Source organism: Crocodylus siamensis, chromosome 1 (assembly GCF_052110815.1).
Source record: "Crocodylus siamensis isolate JL-2025a chromosome 1, ASM5211081v1, whole genome shotgun sequence".
In the NCBI taxonomy this organism is placed as follows: domain Eukaryota; kingdom Metazoa; phylum Chordata; order Crocodylia; family Crocodylidae; genus Crocodylus; species Crocodylus siamensis.
The window spans coordinates 173,803,338-173,822,589 of NC_143395.1; the positions used below are offsets into that span (position 1 = coordinate 173,803,338).

General features: G+C 46.0%; 1 protein-coding gene across 1 annotated transcript in view; it reads right to left on the bottom strand.

Moving 5' to 3' along the window:
- Positions 1-13,329, bottom strand: part of VASH2 (vasohibin 2) — a 72,773-nt gene extending 59,444 nt beyond the window's left edge. The window contains exons 1-2 of the mRNA XM_090049111.1: positions 13,148-13,329; positions 12,002-12,451 (exon numbers count right to left, since the gene is read on the bottom strand). Coding sequence (XP_089905237.1) covers positions 12,002-12,277 — 276 coding nt within the window. The 5' untranslated portion in view covers positions 12,278-12,451; positions 13,148-13,329. The remainder of the gene's footprint in view (positions 1-12,001; positions 12,452-13,147) is intronic.
- Between the last annotated feature and the right edge of the window lie 5,923 nt (positions 13,330-19,252).

The window sequence follows — 19,252 nt, forward strand, 5'->3', positions numbered from 1 at the left end:
TTCCCCAGTGGGAGCCAGTGGTCCTTCGCTGTCGCAGCCCAGCCTCACAGCTTGCCAGGGTGGGGAGGGAAGGTGCCAGCTGGAAGAGAGGTACAGAGGGCAGCAGACAAGATGGTGGCCACCCCCCATCCCTTCTCATCTGCTAGGGCCTCCCTGCTAATCAGTGCCGAGGGGCAGGGCTGATGGAGCACATCCAGGAAACATCCACGAAATTTGCTCTGTATGCTGTGACCAACCCACAAAAATTTAGTCTCACCATGTTTCAAAGAGGTCCCTATCCATAGGCAAAGACTTTCCAAGGATGCCACAACAGGAGAGGAAGGTGCCGGTGTCATGGCCTTAAGAATTGCTATGCCAGTGGAAGCCAGATTCTCGTATAAGGGCTCCAGCACTCTGGTGATAGCATGCTTTCCGTCTCATGCAATATTTCTCCACATGTAACTTCATAGCCATGATCAGGTGAGACCCTAACCTCACCAAGACTCATCTTTATAGGCTACAAGTGCTAGTCTAAAGTCAAGCAGAAGGCAGGGTAAATTTGCACCTTATTGTCTAACCAAAGTAGATACAGGCAGACAGATAGGCCACCCTTGGACTTTCTTCTCAGTCAACAAAACTGCCAAGGAAGAACAACTGGCCAGAGCAAATGGGAGAAATAAGGATGCTCAAAGAAGGGAACACTGAGATAAGTATTTCCCAGAGGATCTGAAAACTAATGTAATCCCAAGAAAACTCAGTGAATAGGGCACAACTTGCAAGAAGTGTTTATTCCTCCAGAGATTTCCCTGGCAGAATTCCCCACCAACAGGGCAGATTTTCCACTAAGGGAAGATTGAAAGAGGCAGCTCCACACCCTCCTGTGCCAACCCACTTCTGCCTCCTTCTCCATTAAGAAAAGGATGGAATAGGTTGCGGGCAGAGGGGCTCTAGTAAAGGAAAAATATATCTATGGGAATTTTGCTTACTGGCTTCCAAAATCAGAAGGCAGACTGGCGCTATGTATAGGGCAGTAACATATAGCACTTCTGGGACCCAGTTTCAAGCATCTGCTCCATCACGGAGTTCCTGTATGACACTGGACCAGCCACCAGATCCTCAGAGGTGTTTAGAAACCCTGGGTGTTTATGGACATGCTCAGAGAGGTAGGGGTGCTTGAATTAGTGAGCAACGCTAAATAGAAGCACCCGAGCGTCACATGTATCAGTGTCTCCCTGCACTGAAAAATAGGCAGCAGGGCGCTTTGAACTAGAGCTCATTTGCTAGATTTACAGCCCCTCAGAGCAGCCTCGCTGTATGTGCGTAAGTGCCCCTAGTTTCTATTTAAAGGTAATGTCTGCCCACATCCTAAAGCATTTCAAATGCCTTGAAAGTGCTTCAAATGGCAAGCCGTACAAAACCACGCCTTTTGAAGCGCTCCAAAAGCAGCTGAAGTGTTTCAAAACTGGAGTACCTGTTTACGAGAGGTACTATTTTGACATGCTCTGTACAGAGCATGACCGGGGACCCCTAGGTCCTCCAGCATCCCAGTGCTCCATTGTCCACTATGCACATGGAAAGAGGGAGGGATACCAGACCAGTCAGTGGGCACTATCCCACCACTCTGCCTTTGCTCTACTTCTGCCACCACTGCCAGAGCCAGGTAAACCCCTGTATGTCCCCCATCTCCTCTGCAAGCCACTGCAGTGCCCCCCCTCCCTCCTCTTCCCCCCAGTGCCAGGAGCAGAATAAAGGCAAGCAGAGCCAGTGCTAGGAGCAGCAAAGACAGTCTGCTTCAGTCCCTGTTCCCTGTGGGGGGAGAGGGCAGAGGGGAAGGGGAAATGGAGTCAAGCCCCCTGTAGCTCCCTCCCTGGCTGGAGAGCACACCACTACAGGCATCTGGAGCAACTGTGAAACACTCCGGTTGGAGGGCGCAGCATGTCTGGTGGCTCACAACAGTACTTTTGTTAACGTTTCCAAGCCTGTTGCACTTGCAAACATTTCAAATGTCACATCTGTCTCTACTGAATTCAATGAGAATTAGGCACCTAACGCTCTTGTGGATCCAGTCATTAGCCACTCTGCATCTCACTTCCCTGTCGGTAAAATGGGGGCAACAGCCTTTCTCTGTCCTGCAAGGATGCTGCAAGAATTAATACATGAAAGACTGTCAAGTGTTTGAATAGACAGAGCCAAGGTGCAACCCCCCAGGGCTAGCCCTGCCTTATCTACTGACCGTGCATATTGACAGAGGTGTCAAACCCCTAATGCAGGGATCAGTATCCCCCAGCATATGTGCCAGAGCATGGCACACAAAGGCATTTTACTTGGCACATGCACTTTGGAGCAGATGGTGGGGAAGGGGCCAGGGCTGTGCTGCCACAACAAGGATCAGGCCCCTTGCAGCTTCCCCGCCGTCCACCTGGAAGCATGCATACACCTGCCATTGGTAAGGAGCTGGGCTGGAGCTCTACAGACCTCCATGCAGCTGCTGCAACTTCTCCAATGTCTGCTGCGAGCAGCCTGGGCTCCATGGCAGGCAGTACAGGTCCGCAGCATGGGCTGGCTGTGGCAGGCGGCTACAAGCTGCTGCACCAAGGTCTGCCCTGCCCCAGCCCAGCTTGTTGCTAGCAGCAGGTGCACGTATGCCTCTGGGGGGACAGCAGGGTATGGGCTGGGGCTGCATTTCCACAATAAGGATCAGGCCCCTTGCAGCTCCCCCACTGTCCACCCCTCATCCTTTAACACAAGTTATTTCCTTCAGCAAGCCTTCAGGTTTTATCTCCACATCAGCTCTCTGGAAGGCAGAAAATGTAGGTAGTGTGGTGGGAACCTGCAGCAACACAACCTAAAGGACCCACAGAGTTGGCACTTGCCTTCACTTGGAGTTTTCAGACTCTCTGGAGTAGGGAAGCTACAGAGCCTGCCCCCTTTGAGCCTGGAACCTCCAACGTCTTACAAGTCGAGGTTGGGCGGTTTTTGGCATTCTGCCCAAAAACACTGCTGACCCTTGGTCTAATATCTCCTCGGGATAGTGCAGGCTTCTCCTTTCCCCCAACACTCTCACAATAGGAAGTGAAGCAACAGGATTCCTAGTTTCTGACTCATCACTGGCTCTGCTTATTTGAATGACACATGGGAAACATATGGCTACCTGGTGCCATTTGCAAATCCTCCTCCTCAGGGAATCATATCCTGAGTGGAAGTGGTCTATAGAAACCTTTCTTCTAACAATAATGATGCAGTACTCTTGTAGGCCAGCCCATTTTATGTGTGCTTTCTGGGAGACATCATAATTGAGAAGACACACAGACAAACCTTTTTTTAGGGAGTAACTCCACTGTAGTCACTGGAGCTGTCCTAGGGATGAATTGGGGCCTTGGAATCCAAGTGGACTTCTGATATTTATATTTAAGTACTGTCTGACTTAAAAAAAAAAAAAAAAAAACCCTCCAGAAATTAAATCACAGTTCTCTTTTTTCAACACTTTAAGTACTGCTAGCTGGGTAACAATACTATAAATTAGCCCATTTAGCACATTTACAACTAGAAAAGGATTTAGCTTCTGGATGTTCTGTTCCTTTAATTTTCCAATTTGGTTTATATATAAAAGCTAACAACCACTCCAGACAAAGGTGCTAAAATCAGTGTTCCCATAATTGCAGATGCTCAATCAGTGCAAGCAATTAATGGAGCAGTAATGCAGCAAAGTTTCAACCTGTCAGCTAAAAAAGAAGCATGGGTTTGTGTAAATCACTGTCCTGTCAGAACAGAGCCCTCCAGTCACAATACGTGTCCCAGTCAGCCTTCATTAAGAAATCTGCAAGAGTCTGCAAACAAAACTCTTCAAGGTCCAGAGGATGGAAGGAAATGCAAACCTTGCAGCTCATGAATTATAAAGTGATATTCACAGAGATTTAAAACGAGGGACAGATTTTGATCTCACACCAGTGTTACTTAAGAACAACTCTGATGAAGAAAACAGATGAAATTCAGCACAGAATCAGATCCAAAGTTTGCATCAGAGACCATGTAAAACAGGAGGATTCTCTTGGGGCTAAATCTTAGGACTGAGTTTCAGGTCATTCAGATTTGGTTCCCAGCTCTGATACAGACCTGCTCCTCACCTCAGACCCCACAGCGCAATATTTCTGAATCTCAAGGCATGACTTTGCTCCTTTCTCTAAGGATTGCTATTACTCATCACAAGCAAGGCTGGCAGACAGGCTCACTGAGTTGTTGGCAGGCTTTATTTATTAATGCCTGCAATACACATGTAGGTCTTAGGTTAGCCAGAACCATAGAAATTCTGTCCTGGTATAAAGGAACCAGTGTTGTTTACTAAGCACTAATAATAAACTGAAGATGAGAATAAGAACTAGAATTCCCAGGCTGGCAACCTAATAAGGGAGTAAGGGCACCATGGCTTTATTTTCAGGATCTGAACCACCAAGGCAGACTTGAGAAAAGCAGCCTCATAATTTACATTTGCTCCTTTACTGGCAACCAAACAGATACACTAAGAAGCTACTTACTGTCCTACATAAAGGAGTTCAGGGACTAATGCTAAGATGATGCAATCAAATGCAGATTCCTGAAAAAGGTTGAAAACTCACCGCCCATCACTGGGAATTAAACATCAAGACAGAATATAACAAATAGATGAAAAACAAGCATTGCACAGCTTCATTTCAATTCAAGCATAAGAAAAGAAGTAGAGTGCAGGGAGCCAGTCTGACGAGGCCAGGAAGGGCCAGTGCCAAACTAAGTCTGCTTCATGCCATTGCTTCATAGCACAACTTGAAGAGGAACCAAAACTTACAAAAACCAACAAAACAAACATGTGCCTCTGCCTCTCCTCTGGGCTAGGAACAAGTTATACACAAATTGGTATAAGTGATCAGAAACTGGTTCAAATGTGTCACACAACAGAAGTTCAGTGCACATAAACCACTTTCAATAAGGCTGAAACTGGTTTAAGACACACCTGGATGGACATGGTATCAGACTTAACCAGTTTAGGTTAAATCAGTTTACTGATCTTCTGTCCCAGATCCCCTCCAGATTCAAGTTAATGCATAGTCCCCCAGCATCCTAGAATGCTTTGCACCTCCCCCATAATGCCCCCTCCCCTCCTTGCAGGGTGGGCAGTCTACCCATGGCCCATGCTGCCTGCTCTAGCCAAGCACGGAGGCATGCTGTACTGCCCCCCCCCCTTCTAGTCTGGGCCACTGCAGCCATGTAGCTGCATTTCCAGAATCAAAAGTAAATGTCTGTTTACTTGCTTATCAGTTAAATTTAGCCTCAGGCTTTTTCCTGAGGCGCCAAGACACCAAGGACTCTCTAACCCATATGCCTAGAAGCCACCTAAATGCTAGATCAAGGTTGTCCAATTTCTAAGAACCACACACTCCAAGTGCCACATGCAGCACAGGCCATATCGAGTGAGCTACGGGCTCCTGGGCAATGCAAACATCCCCCTAGCTGCTTCATGCACCCACACAAACTTCCCCCTCCACCACCACTGCACTGGGGGACCCCTGGTGCTGTGGGACTGCGGGACTGCACAGGCATGACTCCTGCCTCCCCTGCCCCTCTCCCCCCACCCCAGTGTGGCCCCATGTGGACACAATCCCCCTCCTCCTATGCACAGCCTGGACTCACCCTCAGCTCCCTGCACTGTGTTGTTCCCTGCCCCCAAGGGCAAAGGCAAGAAGTGGCAGCCAGAGGAGGAAGGGGAACTTTTAGGATGATTTAAGATGCTTTTGCAGCCAGAGTGGTAGGAGCAGTGACAGCCTTGTGGGCTGCATGCAGCTGGCAGACTGCCACTTGGACAGCCCTGTGCTAGATTATAATTATTCCTGCAGTAACCAGCCCAAAAGAGCCTTGTAAGGGACCAGGTGCTCCTCAGGCTGTCAGCAACCTGCTATTCTAACAGCTTTTGCTAAGAAGCCATTAGTTAGTAACAGGTGAGGCTGGCCCTATCTTTTCTGAGAGGGGCTGGTCAGCTTGGCACATATGACATCTCTTTGTATGGGGGAGAGTGAGAATTCAAGAATTTGGGGGGAAAGAAAGGGCTAATTCTTTGCCTACTGATCGGGAATTAGCAGACTGGGTTTTCAGGGAAAGAACAGGTGAAACCTAACTGTCTAGCCACATTATTCCTGCATTATCACAAGGCTCTGGCATATACAGCATGATAACACAGATCAGATTCAGCTTTGAAGGCACTGGAATACAGTGGCATGCAGGAAAACACCATCACTGCTCCTCAACCTTTCTGTGTGCAGAGGTATCTGGTGGCCTTTAGTGTGGTGGTGACTGATTTGCGGGGTGTCTGCTATGAGTTCACCTCTCACCAGTTGTTTCATCAGTCATCACAGACATTCCAGGCATATGTCATTTGGTGTGTGGAACAAATGTTTCTGCCCTGCAGGTTTCTTTTGGGGGGCAGGTGCAATAATCAAATCTAGTTTGTGCTTTGCTTTCTTCTAATTGATCATGATTATCAATGAAGTTACCATTGGAACTCAAAACTTTTTAAACCAAGAAGAAGTGGGCTGGAATAAAAAAGCCTACTCATCTAATCTAGGCCACTAAACCCAGAAAAGAAAAAAATGTAATTGGGCTGGTCTTACATTTTACTTACAGGGATTCAGTTCTTATCAACAGGAACAGACACTTTAGAAATACAGTAGATAAGGCTGGTGGGAGAATGGGAACTTTATTACTATCACCCACACATAGGAGGTCAAAACTAAAGTGTTTGAACTATTAAAGGGAGCACAGCAGAGTCAAAACCCAAAAAGATATGAACTGTCATAAACAGAAAAGACAGGGTTACCAGGATGAGGGCTGCTAGATAATAGCCTGCCACGCACTGCACAATATTCCTGCTCCAGCTCAAGCACAGTTGAGCAAGAAGCAGTTGAGAAACATGATGCAAAAAACTCCATGAACCAGAGAGTAATGAAATAAAGTGGTAGAAATTGCTATGCTGTGATTAGGCTGAAGTAGCATAGGCTGCTACAGCATAGCCTTCATTAGGAGTAAAATGTATTCCAGGACAAGAACTGATCTATGTTATGGAAAGAGGAAGATTAAAGCAATGTGCAAAAACCATGCTAAAAAACTGTCCTGTTCAATGATCATCAATATGTCCCAACTCCCTCCCAGCTAGTTTGAAATGCCTTGGCTTCTGATTTAGACAAAGCTTAAACAGTTTCAACAGGGCTCATGAAACCAGGACAAGAGCCTTATCCCTCAGGATGCAAATAGACACCTGTCTGTCAGCATCTTCTCCTAGCTATTTACATTAGGTCACAGAAACCATCATACCAGTCTAGAATAATGGCCAACATGTGATAACACGTTTCAGAGAGAGGTCTATGCCCAACACTTTAGAGACAGGATAGTACCCATAAGTCTAAACAAACTTCCTAAGACCTTACATTAGTAGAGCTCATTGTTAGCTGAACAGTACTAACCCTTAGCAAAGCTTTTGTTGGGAAACACTATAAGTGTCATTTACTTTTCCAGTTTCTGGATTGATTAAATAGTAGGGCTGTGCAGAGCTTCAGTCCCTGATTCGATTCGGCAGAGATTCGGCCCGATTCAGTGGCCAAATCTCCTAATTCGAATCAAATCAGAGGACCCTTTACTCTCTCTGAATTGACTGCATGGCCTAATGGATAAGGTGTCTGACTTTGGATCAGAAAACTGAGGGTTTGAGTCCCTTTGTGGTTGGTGGCTCTTTTCAGCCTCCACAAGAGAAGGCTGAGGGGGGATCTAGTGGCCTGTTACAAACTAGTCAGGGGGGATCAGCAGGCACTGGGGGAGTCCCTGTTCCCCCAAGCACTGCCAGGAGTGACCAGGAATAACAGTCACAAGCTGGCAGAGGGTAAATTTAAGCTAGATATCAGGAGGTGCTACTTCACGGTCAGGGCGGCTAGGATCTGGAAACAACTTCCAAGAGAAGTGGTGCTGGCCCCTACCCTGGGGGTCTTTAAGAGGTGGCTTGATGTATACCTTGCTGGGGTTGTTTGACCCCAGTACTCTTTCCTGCCATGGCAGGGGGTTGGACTAGATGATCCACTCAGGTCCCTTCCGACCCTACCAACTATGAATTGGAAACCTCCAAATCGATTCAGAGAGATTTGGTGATTCAGACATAGACACAGCTTTAAATGTTTTTTCTACATACCTCTAGGTAGCAGGCGGCTCATGAATGCTGCGGTGCTGGGGCGGATGGGGCACCCCACAGAAATGTGGGGGGGCTCCCCAGCGTGCTCAACAGCAGTGTCTGGCAGCAGACCCCACAGCACTTCTGGGTCCAATGTGGGGTGTACAGGGGCCCCCCCACATCCCCTCAGCTCGGCAATTGGTCCCTCCTGGGTCTGGAGGGGCACCCAGGGCCTCCCCATGGCCGATCTCTGAGCCAGGCGGGCATGGGGGGCCTCCCGCACTCTTCCCTGCAGACCAAGAAGTGAACCGGAAGTACTTCTGGTTCACTTCTGGGTTTGCCACCAAGCATGCAGTGGGGTCCCCTGTGCTCCTGTGGGACGCTCCATCTGCCCCAGCATCGCAGCATTCATGAGCTACGCTGATACCTCAAGGTATGTAGAAAAAACATTTTAAGTTGTGTCTATGTCCAAGTCGCGGATTATCTGAATCAGCATTGAATCTTGAGATTCAGATTCAGCCAAATCAAATCAGGGACAGTGATCCGAATCAAGGAATTGAATCACTGTCCCTGATTCGGGCCGAATCAGAATCTGAATCAAATAGGGCCCGCTTTGCACACCCTTATTAAATAGGCCCAACTCCACGTGCCCTTGAATTAAAGGCCTTCCAGGAGCAAGGAAGAGACTGGAGTTCACTTTGCACGGTTTCACTCCATGTTCCCACCTGAGGCAGGGGCTTACAGCCTCAAAGGGAGCAGGCTCTGTAGCTTCCCTACTCCAGAGAGTCTGAAAACTCCCAAGTGAAAGCAAGTGCCAACTCTGTGGGTCCCTTCGGATATGCTGCTACAGGTTCTGCACACACAACCTACATTTTCTGCCCTCCAGAGAGCTGATGTGGAGGCAAAACCTGAGGGCTTGCTAAATGAAATAACTTGTATTAAAGGATGAGGGGAAGAATAATGGGACACATTTCTGCCTGCACTGGCTTAGCTGTGCAGTGTTCATAACTTGAGGGAAAGGGAAAAGTATACAATACTTAATCTCCTCCTCCCCTTCCATGCATCTGCCTCCCTCTCCTTCTACTCTGCATGTTTCTTCCCTACAGAAAGAAGTGAAGTTCAAAGTTAAGAGTGTTTTAAGGCTGCACAGGCTGAAGCACTGCACAGCTGCTCAGCCTCACTCAGCATGAATTACTGAAAAAATGGGCATGTTCCCTAGGCAGCTGACTCAACTGTGTCTACAGCTTCTACTTACTAACCCAGGTAAAGAACAGAGGCATCCCAACCAATCTGAAGTACAGATGCATGTCACAACAATCATACCATTTCCACTGCTCACCCCAAAAGTGCCTCCTCTCCCAGGAGGTTTTACACTAGTATAATGCAACCAGCTTCAGCAGTCATTCCTGATTTGTACTACTGTATATGAGAAGGGAACCAAATCCACAATCTCCTAAAATAGAGAGATCATCTTATTCTGACCTCTGACACCAATTGCTAATGGAGCAGCTGCAGTCAGAAATCAAGCAAAGCATGATAAAGAACCAAACAATTTCAGGGAGTGACATTTTCCAGGTGAATATTTTACTCACTGAAAAATGTAGAATCAGGGGGCACTTTTACATATGTTCCAGTGATGGGGGGAGCAGTGTTTTAATTAAAGCAGCTCCAAGATCCACTCTAACTAAAGTACCGCCATGTCTCCTGCTCATTCAACAAGCTTTAGTTCAAGCACCCTCAACACCATTTTTAAGCACGGGGATGCTGATACATGAGATGCAGAAGGCTGCAAGAGCATGGCAATTGTCACGCTCCAGCAGACTCAATTAATTGAGTTTGTACCAACACACTGGAATTCCAGCCTGTCAGAGCAGCATCTGTGCTCGTGTATAGGCACCCAGCATGACCAAATCTATTCACAGATGTAGGTTGATTTGTCTGTTTCAGGTGAAGAAAGCTGGGTAACCTGCCAGTCTCAAGAAATTCTGACAGCAGGAAAGGCAAGACTGTGCACCTTGGTTTACACAGCATATGCCTGCCAATACCCAGATGCATCTTTATTATTAAACCTCCAAAATTAGTATAAAATCTACATGCAAAGCAGACCTTCTCTGCTGTATTCACCATGAATTCAGAGATCAGTATGAGCATAGGAAAAAAAACAAAAAAACAGATGGACCCAAGCTGTGAAGTCCAGCCCTGGGTCTAAACTTCCTCATCACTACAGGTAAACTCTTGCCCCCATTAAAATCAACAAGAATTTTCCCAACAACCTCAGCAAGGCTAGGATTTCACACTCTTTAGTAGGCAAATGTGAAGAAGGTCCAATTTTTACTATTAATAACCATGTCTATTATAGTAGATTTAATACCAAACCGGAATGGAGCAGAGTCCAGCATTAGTCTGTCCTCTGAAAGAACTTACAATCAAAACAAACACAACACACACAGTAGGGAAACAGAGGCAGAAGACAAATAAAGGACTAGGAAACATTCAAAAGCTTAGAAAGCCCAGATCTAGGCTGTAATATCACCGCTAGTTTCAGATATCCCTGGATGAGGAAAGACTTCATAAGAGCTCTGCCTCGTTCACGCTGCACCTGATGAGCTGGGTATGTCAGTGGGTAGCTGAACCAGCATTGTGCAGTGCAGTCACTGCAGCCTAGGTGAACACAGCGTAAGTGGTGTCTGGAGGGTACTGTCCACGTGGGAAGGAAGTTCTCATGGTTTCCAAATTCCACCAAATCAAAACCAGCATTTTTGGGGACGTCCAAAGGCATATTGTATGATAACCTGCCAATTTTCATCTTTAGTGATAAAAGAAGGCGTGTTCTTACTACAAGTAGGTGACATTTTTCAATCAAATATATCTTATTTGCAAAAACATGCAGATTCATGTGAACCCAAGTTACTGATGCATATGGTTCAATTTGTCTGTTTCAGCTGGAAAAACAGAGAACTGTTTGGTTTTAGCTTCTTTGAAACAAAACAAAACATTTTGATTTTGCATTTTAAAAAATTCAATTTAAAAAAATTGTGTTAAAACCACCGAAATTCAGAGAAACATTTCATTCAGGTTGAATACAAGATTTTATAATGATTTTTTTTTTACTTTTTGGACGTCTTCCATTTTCTCAAAATATTTATTTTGCTTTTGTTGTGCCTCTATCAAAAACATTTTTTGTTATTATTTTTCAGTTTGGCCAATTAAAAGAAATCAAATCATAACACACCTCTGTTTTTTACTGGGTATTAACGACCTATTAGCTGTACTGTTTTAAATTCTTAGCATCACCCGGTAGTCTATCCCATCTGCCTGTATTCATTTGTTGACTCTTGTTTTACACTTGAATTGTAAATTCTTTATGGCAGAGACCACATTTCTGTCCTGTGTGTGTGCAGCACTTAGCACAAAAGGGTCCTGTTCCATGACTGTAGTTTCTGGATGTAATAATAGTAATAATGCAAGTGCTTACTCTTCACTGGGATTTTGCAGCAAGATAACAGTGAACTGTTACTTAATCTTGCTGTAGAAAACAACATCATAACAATGAAGGCAAACCTTTAGTTCAGTATTTTCTTTGGAGGGATGAACAAATACTTGCAAACATTAATATGTACTGAAATAGACTAAAAAATCTAGAAATCTGCAGGCAACATGTTTGGGAAGTTATTAATACCTCAAAACAGGTACTTAGAGTGAACATGTAAAGGCAGTCTTAACTGTAGCTGTTGCTAACACTTGAGTAATAATGCACACATTTGCATGCATCTACACCGCAGGAGAAAGAGAAAACAGCTTGGCTAAGTGTTCTTGGGTCTGCCAAGAACCAGAGTCACTTACTTTAGCCAGGTACACAGCATTCCTTATTGTCTCTACTATCTCTTTGCCTTCAGGATGCACCTTTTCCACATGCATCCACATCCTCTCCCAGGTCTGTCTGTCAATAGGAAAGCCGCTTTTATTAACAAGAAAAAGCACCCCTCCATCTTTGTCTTCTTCCTCTGAGCCCCCATTGTTGGTCGTGCTGACTGGCCGGGCATGAGTGCTTCTTGACCGGCCCCCTTTAGCTCCCTTGGGGTGGGGACAGTGGTGAGCATTGGAAGTAGAGCCTGTCATGGTGGACTTGAATTGCAAAAGCAGTCCAGGTGGGGCTATGTACACAGTTCAGTGCCCCAACAAGGAAGCCTTATCCATCTCACTTGCTGCTAGAGGAATTAGGCAAATGGAGACGATATGAGCTCATAGAAGCCAGTGTGATCAGTGCTGAGACTGCTGTCTTGTGGGCTGAATCTAAAACCAGGATAGAATGGGGAAGGAAGGAGCATGTTATCAGGAGTTTATGCACAGTGTTCAGCTTACCACACCCCCCACGCGCGCACACACACACACTCTCTCTCTCTCTCTCTCTTTCCATCTCCTGGGGCTGCCACACAAGAGAATAACATTGCTAGGTCCCATTCAGTATCCACTAAGAATGACAGACAAAAGGACAATAGCAACTGGAAGACATGCCTCTTTGCATTACCCCAAAGGGAGAAGAGAGCAGCCTGGTAGGGCTCTGCTCTATGCTACCCCTGTGGCTGTCACATAAAGGGACAATAGCACCCTGCAAAGCCCCCTCCCTGCATCACCTGGTGCAACTTGTCAAATCGCTGGGGAGTCCAAGATGTAAATGCGATATAGCCCCCGCTCAGAGACCCCTGCACACCGCACTCACCACCTCCCCTTTGCCCAGAGCTTGGTGGTTCCGTCAGCCACCAGCCGCAGGGAGAGCCTCCGACTGCGGCACCAAGGGTGCTGGACTCAGCTCGGCCACGGAAGGCTCTGCCCAGGCGGTCGGCGGCAGCAGCTGAGGGCTGCGCTGGACGTGGGTGGGTGCCCGCTGCTTCCCCGGCTGCAGGCCATTCTACAGCTGAGACCCACCCACCCTCCTCGGCGCCGCGCTGCCCCCGCTCGCCCCGCCAGCCGGCCCGTCCTGCCGCTCACCCGGTCGGAGCCGGACGCATTGCAGCGCGCTTCACGCCCCGGGCGGCTGGGGCTGGGGCCGGGGCCGGGGCTGCTGCAGCTGCCGCCGCCCGCGCCTCAGTCCATGTTCCATCCTCAAGTGTTCCTCTCTGACATGTAACCATGTTACCCGGCGGCCGCCGGCGTTCCGAGCGCCCCCATTGGCTGCCGCAACAAAGAGGGGCGGCGCCCGGGGCTGAAAAGCAACGCGGAGAAGCTTCGCAGGGCTCTGATTGGCTGCGCATTTCCCGGGAGGGGCGGGACTCGGGAAGAAAGCTGATCGCTTGGGCAGGATGCGGGTGCTTCGCCTTGGGAGCTCGGGCATCCCCTTCAGTGCTTTATAGTGTTCGGCGTTGCATGTGAGGCTAATGGTCTAGCCTGACCACTCTTCAGCGTGGTTTTCACGTATTCGTATTATCATGATTATTAATAATAATACTATTATTATCATCAGTATCATCAGATTGTATTTATTGCCTTTATATTATTATCATGATTGTCATTATTATCATCATACTAGTATTATTGTTATTGCCATTACATTATTAGATTATCATTATTATCACATTATTATTCCTTTGTCATATATTACCATTATCACTATTATTATCATAATCATGATCATATTATTATTGTTACTACCATTATATTATTATCATTCTTATCACATTTTTATTGCTATTGCCATATGTTATCATTATCACTATTATCATAATCATCATTATCATTATAGTATTATTGTTATTGCCATTATATTATTGTCATCATCATTATCATTGTTGTTGTCATATTACTATATTATCATCGTTATCACATTATTATTGTTAGTGTCATTATATTCTTTTATTATCATAATCGTTATTATCACTATGTTGTTGTTGTTATATTACTATATTATTATCATTATTGTTGTTGTTGTCAGGGTACAGTGGCTAAGGCACCTGACAGGCATGATTACTGATTCAAATAATTTACCCTCGAAAACCCCCCAGGCCCACAGTAAGGTCTACAACCAGCATCTTCACAGGCCCAGCGTCTACAGGTGAAGAGCTGCTATTATCAGAACATGCAACAGAGCAGTCCAGTCTCATAACTGCAAAACAGGCAACATGTAGAGGGTGCACACAGGTGCACACACACCTCTGAGCATGGCGGTGCTCCCCCTGCAAAAAGGCGCTACCAACACTGCTGGCAGCACCTGCAGGCAGTTGCGCTCACCCTCCTGCCGCAGACGCCACCAGCGGCCACCCCCCACCACCGACAGCACCAGCAGCCTCTGCAGGAGCTCCCTGCTCATTGCCACGGGGCTCCCGCCACCACCAGCGCAGGCATACCCCCCCCAGCCACCGGGGGCACACGCTGTTCATGCTGCAAAAGATCTTCTGCTGGGGTTAATATTTTGAAATCTTTTTGAAGAATCTTGCTGGGAGGGTGAAGGGTTTGGCTGGGAAGTTTGAATGTATACAGCTTTTTAAACATCCAGACTCACAGTATGACCCAGACCTTTAGTAAATACAAATAAAATCATGATGAAGGGTGAATGTCAGATCTTAAAGTGTCCTTACCGGTGTTACCACTAATAACAATGCAGAGTGGCAGTACTCAAAGAACTGTAAACAATTTAATTTGCTTTAAAAAATGAAGCTGCTTGTTTATCATGTATCCTTCAAGCAACTTCAAAAAGGTAACTAAACTGCTCTCAGCAATAAGAAAGATGCTTCTGTTTCACTTTTGTCTGTAGGCACTCCCTGTCTACATAAGGTGTGACATGAAAAAGTTACATTGTATAACTAAAAATGTGATTTTTAAACAGATAAAGAATCTGACACACCTTTCTGAGAACTAGTTTTGTTCCAACTGGGTTTATTCCAGGTTAATTTAAACCAGTTAGGGGTAAGCTAAAGCTGAATAAGCTTTCCTTGAAATAGTGTTGACTTTTGAACAGTGTCCACCAGGGGTTCATACAGTTTAACTGCAGCAGATGAAAAACTGATCAAAATTAAAATGGTGCAACTTCGCCTGTGAGATTGTCTAGTTTTACAGGCCTTGAATGCCTTGTTATTCCAGGAAAGCACCCTAATAGGAGCATAGCTTGTCCCAGCTAAGAACTGGGGAAAAAGAAGGAATTTTATACCACTTCACCAAGCAACATAAGCTCACTGACTAAAGGACCATTTCATAGGATAAATTTAATCAACCTAGGAGCATGAACAACATGTGCCCATGGAGGCTGGCAGTGGGGCCATGGTGGTGGGGAGTTCCTGCAGGCAGCCGCGGCAGTGGTGGCAGGGGGTGGCAAGTGCCAACCAACAGTCGGCAATCACCCACAGATACCACCAGCAGCGTCAGCAGCAGGAGAGGGGGGTGGCAAGCAGCAACTGCCTGAAGGCGCCACTAGCGGAGGCACTTCTGTCAGAGGGTCCACTGCCAATCTCAAGGGGTGCACGTGCACCCCCTACGCATCACCAGCGCCTAGGAGAATTTTGTTTTGTACCACGCTAGTTAGCAGCTCAGTGTTTTCACACTCCCAACATAGCTCTGCCAGCAAAGCCTTTCTGGTATAGACCTAGTGTTAGTAGGCAAAGCCTCAGTTTTGCTTTTGGGCATAATGCTGCACTGTTTAGGTTACAAATAGCACAGGGCAGTGTTTTCCTCATCAATATACTGTTTCCATTGACAAATGGCAGCATTTTATTGATGGAATTCATCAAAGCAGGGGTTATTTTTCAAAATCTAACTTATAGCCCAATGGACCCAACAAGGTCTCTTCCAGTATGAACAGACCAATGGCAGAAAGGACACACAGATTTATGGCTCCTGTCTTCTAAATACAATCTACCATGTTCTTCTGTTGTGCAACTAAGCAGTATTGTGGATTCTGGAGTCTGGGGACTTTGCATGAGTTCTGCCAGGTGTTGTAAAATGAAGGATGCTTTTCCAATTTAAAATGATACTTTATGCCTTCTTAACCCAGATTTGCAAAAAAAAAAAAAAATGTCACCAGATAAACAGCTGTAGCTGAAGTGTGAATCCCTTAGTCTCTTCTGAAAGAGGTGTTAGTAGCCAGGCCATATCTGGGGTAATTTTAATCTTAATATCATTATTAAGCAAATGAAAACTGAGCTAAGAATTTAACACTCAGCTGGAGACAAAACAGCTTTTTAGACCTTGTTTATCTGCTGGAAATTTTTTAAAGTTTCAATGTTGGGAGCCTCAGGCTGTATCTCTTTCAGAAGAAATATCATCTTAGTATATCAAGTACCTACGAGCTACCAGCAATTTTACCATCCCGCTAAGCGATTGGAGATTCTGTCTTCATACCCAGACTCAGCTTCTTTGTTGTACTCCGGTGGCACAAAACACCTGGCAATCTGCTCCAAACAAGAATCCTCAGGAGATATAAAACTGACACCCCCTGGTTCTTCCCCCCTTCTTAGATAAATATACACAATAAAAGGAACAACCATGACACGTGGATTTCTTATGCAATTTGCAGAACTTGACTTACATTATCAGACACTTTTTGGACCTACCCCTAGAACCAGAACCTGCTGTGATCAGTTCAAATGAAGCTGAGGGCAGCACTCCATTTAGTGGAGCCAGTCCTATTGAACTCAAGATATGTGACAAGGTAAAAACAAAAATGATGCTGGATTTTTTTCAATGTATCTTGAAGAAACCACTTCTCTTGTCCTGGCCATTTGCAGAATGATGCACTCTGCTTGCCAGATATTCCAGCTTACTAATGACTCTCAACCCTACCTCAGTAGTGTAAAAGCGACTGTTTTTCTCCAAACCAGTGAAATATTCCCATCTCCCCAGAAAATTATCCAAGCTGCCATACTGAATTAAGGAAAATCTGTATTCACTTAGACCATAAATTCACTGGGATGGAGACCAACATTCTATTGTGTTTAGAGAATGCCTATAAAAATGGAGTCTGTAACTAGGGTGTTTAGCTGCTGTGGTATTAAAGTAATAGAATAATGTTAAATGAACTAGCCTATCTGCGACTAGTATTTCCATCTTTTCCCTATGGCAGGCATGTCAAACTTGCTTGGCCCTCCAGGCCAGATCTTGGACCATCAGATCCCAATCCCAAAGACCTCATAGAAATCATAGAAAAGTAGGACTAGATGGGACCTCAAAAGTTCATCTTGTCCAAACCCCTTCCTGAGGCAGGAAAAGTCTTATGTCCCCATAGGAATCAAACTTGCAATGTTGGGATTACTAGCACTATTTCTAACCAACCTTAGCATTATTAGCACAATGCTCTAACTCTATTCACATCCCTAATGGTAATAAATCAGCCACTCATGAGCCAAATCTTGATCCACCTGCAGGAGTAGATCAAGCAGCAGTGATGATGATATAAGCAGTGTCAGGGAGCCACTGGCGATAATGCTAGTTTCATTGCTGCAGAAACCTGTCTTCAGCAGGACTTTGTACTCTGAATTTAGTGGCAGACCTCACCCCAAATTTCCAGCCCATGTAGGAGCTCTGTGGGCACAATGACATGGATCCATGGATCAGATCTGGCTTATGGACCAGATTTTGCACCCCCTCCTAGAAGAAGTCATGGCATAGCACCATCATGGGCTCTATCCTGTGTTCCTCACACAGAGAACATTCCTATGTACTGCAGAAAAGATGAAAGTATAGAGAAGGCTGGATTAAGCCCCATGGCAATGTCTTAATGTGACACAGAACCAAAGGACACGAATTAAGAAATTGCAACTCCATCTGCAAACTGTACCTCTAACCCCCTAAACACAAATGTCTTATGGAAATGATAAACATGTAAATGGCTCTTCCCTATATTTTGGTGCACATTCAGTTTGGAAGAATTTCCATGTCCAATACTAGGAACAGTGTGTGTTGGTTTCTAGATTAGAGAGAAGTTAATTATGCTTGAAACTGGGTGTTTGGAAGATTGGAAGAGGGCCAATGTGGTGCCTATCTTCAAGACAGGGAGGAAAGTAGATTCGGAGAACTACGAGCCCATCAGCCTGACCTCTATCTTGGGGCAGATCTTGGAAAAATTATCAAAGATACCTTTCTTGACAAACTGGCTGATGGCAACATCCTGAGGGATAGCCAGCACGGTTTGTTGCAGGTAGGTCTTGCCTGACCAATCTCATATCCTTCTACAACCAGGTGGCATATCACCTAGACAAGAGAGAAGAGAGTGATGTCATATATCTTGAATTTAAAAAAAGCCTTCAATCTGGTACCACATGATCATCTCATAGAAAAACTAGCCAACTGTGGCCTCAGCTATATCACAGTCCTCTGGCTGGGGAATTGGCTCCGTGGTTGGACTCAGAGAGTGGTGGTTGATGGAAGTCAATCACTGTGGTGCACCGTGACCAGTGGGATCCCCCAAGGCTCCGTTCTTGGACCTGTACTCTTTAACATCTTCATTAAGGATGTGGACATTGGGATTAGAAGGGGACTGGCCAAGTTTGCCGATGACACCAAACTTTGGGGTAGAGTGTCCACACCTGAGGATAGGATGGTGATCCAGGCCAACCTAGACAGGCTCAGAAAATGGGCAGATGAAACCTGATGGTGTTCAACACCAAAAAATGGAAGGTACTCCACGTTGGGGGGGAAAAAAACCCGCAGCATGCTTATAGGCTTGGCAGTGCTATGCTTGCTAGCACCACAGCGGAAAGGGACTTGGGGGTCATGATTGACCACAAGATGAATACGAACCACCAATGCGATGTCGCAGCTGGTAAAGCAAGCAAAACTCTCACTTGCATCCATAGATGCTTCTCAAGCAAATCCCAGGATGTCATCCTCCCCTTGTACTCAGCCTTGGTGAGGCCGCAGCTGGAGTACTGCATCCAATTCTGGGCTCTACAATTTTAAAAGGATGTGGAGAAGCTTGAGAGAGTTCAGAGGAGAGCCACGCACATGGTCAGAGGACAGGAAAACAGGCCTTATGATGAGAGGCTGAGAGCTATGGGACTCTTCAGCCTGGAAAAGCGCAGGCTCAGGGGGACCTGGTGGCTGCTTATAAGTATATAAGGGATGTACATCAGGATCTGGGGGAATGCCTGTTCACCAGAACGCCCCATG